Source organism: Penaeus chinensis, chromosome 12 (assembly GCF_019202785.1).
Source record: "Penaeus chinensis breed Huanghai No. 1 chromosome 12, ASM1920278v2, whole genome shotgun sequence".
In the NCBI taxonomy this organism is placed as follows: Eukaryota; Metazoa; Arthropoda; class Malacostraca; order Decapoda; family Penaeidae; genus Penaeus; species Penaeus chinensis.
In genome coordinates, this window is record NC_061830.1 from 37,803,037 (window position 1) to 37,808,036 (window position 5,000).

The 5,000-nt window shown below is 35.2% G+C and overlaps 1 protein-coding gene across 1 annotated transcript in view; it reads left to right on the forward strand.

Moving 5' to 3' along the window:
- Positions 1 to 3,664: 3,664 nt before the first annotated feature.
- Positions 3,665 to 5,000, forward strand: part of LOC125031023 (heparan-alpha-glucosaminide N-acetyltransferase-like) — a 9,597-nt gene continuing 8,261 nt past the window's right edge. Inside the window, exon 1 of the mRNA XM_047621443.1 lies at positions 3,665 to 3,973. Within this exon, the coding sequence (XP_047477399.1) occupies positions 3,952 to 3,973 (22 nt within the window). The 5' untranslated portion in view covers positions 3,665 to 3,951. The remainder of the gene's footprint in view (positions 3,974 to 5,000) is intronic.

Consider the following 5,000-nt stretch of genomic DNA (forward strand, 5'->3'; position numbering starts at 1 on the left):
TATTTCACACAAAAATATTGATTTTCTTATTTTAGTTTCTGTTCGTCCTTGTATTGCTTTAGTGACGGTTCAGGATGAAAGCCTGCCACTTCCTCTTCACTTGTTAGGGGAAATTATTTTGTGCACAAAGGCTGGAAAGAGATTGTAGATATGAGTTAAGGATAACACTGTCCTATTCGTTCCTCCACATAATGTAAATATGGTCTTATTAGTGACTCACGAGTATACAGGAGAGCACCGTGTCCCATGCCAGGTGTTGAAGGAAAGACACGCCCCCTTTCCTTGCCCAAGCACAGCAGCTCGATAAATACCTCAGGGCATTCGTATAAAGAGAAAGGAGATGCTTACAATTTTCCTTCTAAAGAAACCTTTTACACATATACAGATTTTTTTAAAACCTTTATATATTTTGAGAAGTGGGATTTTATATACCTGGACCAAGCCACGGACATTATGTGTGTATATATATATATATATATATATATATATATATCAGTGATATAATTACTTATCTTTCCGTCTATATCTGTCTACATCTACATATATCTATCTATCCGTCTATCTATCTCTCTACCCATCCATCTACCTATATAAATATTTATCTACCTATATATTTATATATATATATATATATTTATTTATCTATCTATGTTTATATACATTTATCTATTTAAAATGCAGTATGTCCCGTACAATTTCATTGAGGACATTTCCTCGGAATTCTAGAAGACATACACGTATGCATTTTGAATAGTACCAAGCACCGTCTCTTCTAATGAATATGACAATAAATTGATATAAATTAACATGTGTGTATGGTTGTAAACACTCAAGACCTCAGCAGTCAATGACTAAAGTACAGTTCCGTTCACGAACATAATTAATTCACCACCATTCGGCATTGCCAATTTGTAAACAACCAGTTTTGATTCTTGTATCCGAAACAGGATTTTGGAAATTTAGCTTCGGACAGTTGGATCGAAATCTGCGGTCCGTTTATTGGTATTCCTGTATGACGACCTTATATTTGGAAGGAACTGGGTTTTAGGTTATTTATTTAATTAAAGTCAGTTATTACATACTACTTATTCTCTCGAATACCATGCCTATCGGCATTTTTAATTTGGACATAATGGTATAGTAATATAGCAATATATCCTTAGAGGATATTCTCATAACCGAAGTCCGGGAATAGTAATTGAAATATCTACATAGGAAATAAATGTTTAGGCCTTAATGCATGTCACTATTCCTTCATATACATATAATGCCCTCGAGTGCAGCTTGGCATTTAATCTGCCTCTCTCGCAACAAAGGCTGAGCGTCTGTGAAGCTCTCTCTTTCGGAGGACGAAACATCTTTGTTTGTGTTGCATAAATAAGTGCATATATGTTTGTGTGCATATGTGTATGTATATATCACATATATATATATATATATATATATATATTATATATATATACATACATATATATATATATATATATATATATATATACACACAGAGAAATACATATATATGTGTTTATCTATTTATTTATTTACATATAGAATTGTACCTGCTTGTGAAAGAATAATGTGTGCATTATATACTCATCGTTTCATTCCCTAATTATCATACTCTAGTGAACAAATCTACAATTTCCGAAACATGATATAATCAAGGAAACACGCAAAATTAGAGTTATGAGAGCTAAGCCGAAGACAGAACAACCCAGCCAACCCAAAAGGCACCTGTAATGAAGTTATTAACCACAACTGAAAGCCAGTGCGGGAACTAGGAATACTTTTGTATCTCTAGACAACAAATAATGTAGGTGATCTCTGGCAATAAGATCCTCTCTTTGTATATTGCCAGAGAACAAAAAATCTGCTGAGACAACTTCCTGTATTTAGTGTATAATGTATTACTAGAGGTGTATAATGTGTTACTAGACGAAGCAGACACGCTGGTGCAACAGTGAAGGAAGCTCAAATGCCCTAATGAATGTGATATCTGGTTTATTTGGGAAAGAGAAAGAGACAGGATGGAGTGTGTGTGTGTGTGTGTGTGTGTGTGTGTGTGTGTGTGTGTGTGTGTGTGTGTGTGTGTGTGTGTGTGTGTGTGTGTGTGTGTGTGTGTGAGAGAGAGAGAGAGAGAGAGAGAGAGAGAGAGAGAGAGAGAGAGAGAGAGAGAGAGAGAGAGAGAGAGAGAGAGAGAGAGAGAGAGAGAGAGAGAGCAAGAATATCTGTCTATATGTCTGATAGATATGTTATTATCCATCTAATCTTATGATAAACAGATATACATCGAGTGATAAGTACGCATTCATTTATGTGTATATGCATAAACACAAGCAAACTGGCCTTAAATCTTTAAATGAAGTATAACCTAAATATAGGATAGTTTTCTTTGAATTTAGTTACAGAAAATGAAAGAACTTTCTCCTTTTTATGGGTAACTATGACATATACGTTGAACTGAAACGTGTCACTTTTTTCTATTCATGTTTATCACAGTTAACCCACATCTCCATATTGACCCTTTAAGATCTGAAACTACATATTTATTTTAATTCTTTTATAAGAACGACATCCAAATAAGATTTAATGTTCGCTGTGTTCGATTCCGGTCACGTGATGATTTAGGTCTTCCCTTTGCAATAAGCAATGGCAATTACTTGTACAACAAGTAAATCACAGGTGTCCAAAATATCTTCTTAGTTATATTTCGTAACATAAAACAATGCATGATACTGTAGATATAACAAAATATGTCCTCTAATTTAGATTACACACATTCGCACGCAATGTTATGATATTTGGAGGCACATTATTTAATTACTTGTATTTTTTTCTCGCGTTGTCTTGATCATTCCATTGTCAGAATTACCCATATATACAAGGGGTATATTTCTGTACCCTTGTCGTTTTTGTTAAATACACTTACAACCTTTCTTTCCTTCACAATAAAGGAAAATATAACCCCTAACTGGAAGCTCTAACCTCGGGTATACTCTGGGCATGCGCAGAATATACCTGAGAAAGGGAGTACAATATAATACAAAATAACAGAATAAGAAAACGAAGTAAACAAGACCCATATCAAAAACACACATTTTCAAACTACAAAAAAAACAATAGCGAAAATATACCGATATACTCAACCCACACGCAGAAAATATATCCATGTAATGAAGTAAAAAAAAAAATGTTACATATAATATAGAATATTCAAACTATAACAATAACGTCAAAAAGATAATAGAGTATAATATAATATAACATAGTATAATATAGCAAAATAAAACACAATATAGAATAATCAAACAAGAACAAATAAAGTACACCAACACACACAAAAACAACTCATATTTCCAACCCTGACATACACAAACACCCAAATTCCCCAGTGATATACCCAGGAATCCCCATCCCCGGGTATACTCTGGGCATGCGCAGAGTGTAAGGAGGGTGTATCTCTCTCGCGCTCTCTCTCTCTCTCTCTCTCTCTCTCTCTCTCTCTCTCTCTCTCTCTCTCTCTCTCTCTCTCTCTCTCTCTCTCTCTCTCTCTCTCTCTCTCTCTCTCTCTCTCTCTCTCTTTATCTCTCTCTCTCTCTCCCTCTCCCTCCCTCTCTCTCTCTCTCTCCCTCCCTCCCTATATCTCTCTCTCTCTCTCCCTCCCTCCCTATCTCTCTCTCTCTCTCCCTCCCTCCCTATCTCTCTCCTCTCTCTCTCACTCTCTCTCTCTCTGTCACGCGATTACCACCTGACGTAAAGAAAAGGCCTTATCTTCATTATCAATACTCCACCTACGCCGATTGACAGTATAATCCCTTATCGTCAGACTGAACTTTGGAAGCTGTGCAGGAAATTACAACAGTATACGTACGAATGAATTAGAATATTATGGAAGGGGAGGAAATATAACGCCATTGGAGAGGACTCGGGTATGCTGACGGAGGGAGCCTCATGCTAAGCTTTCTTTTTGAGTGTAATTAACTTGATTTTTTAATTGTTTTTTGATGATTTGTAAGTTTATTCGATGTTTTTAGATGATGCATGTTATATTTTGGTTAATTAGCGTCCGTGATTTGTTTTGTTCATTAATGTATTTCGGGAAATTTCTTTGTTATATATGTATACTTTTTTTTTAATGTGATTGGTTTCAGTTTATAATGTTTTATGTCATTATCTTCAGAGTTAAGCAGTAACAATAGTCTATTGTTTGCATTATCAGCTTTTAAGTATTATAACAAATAGTATTTTAGTATTATTCAGTCTAAGGTTGAATGAATATGTAAGTGGAATTGCTCTAATTACGTTTTGGATTTGGGATTTATTAGCGTAAGTAGTTGTGTGAATTAGTGTTTATTAGTGTAAGTAGTTTTGTGAATTGGCATTTATTAGAGTAAGTAGTTTTGTGAATTGGTATTTATTAGAGTAAGTAGCTTTGTGAATTGGGTAGTTATGTAGTGTTTGATGAATAGCTTGTATGATGGTAGTTATTGGTATGATATGATGTAAAGCCATGAAATACTTTGCTCATACACTTTACCCCTTTCTCTCTTTGTCTCTCTGTGTCATTGCCTTATTCTCTCATTCTTTGTCTCATGCCGTTTCGTGCTTTAGCAAAGTTGAATGTGTCTCTGGTAAGATAGAGCTTGTCGTCATCCTTGAGAATTCATGCAAGATTTGCATTGCCAATTATCCGTGGGAGAAGGTTGACGACCTCTAGGTTGATGCAAAGTGTGGAGTTTGTGGAATCGTTTCGTGCTAACCTATTACCCAGAAAAGCGACCTTGGGCTCACTTCAGAATGGCGTACAGTTTAATTTTTTTGTATTATTGGTTAAATGTTACTGAGAGCAATGCAAAAAAGATAGAAGGAAATGGACACTGCCATCTTATATAGCTTAAGAAATAGAATAATAAACAACACAGTACAGCTGCAGCAACCTCATATTTACTGCGAAATTACAAAAGTATCCGCTGCATGTCAAGTCCACAGCACCCTCACAC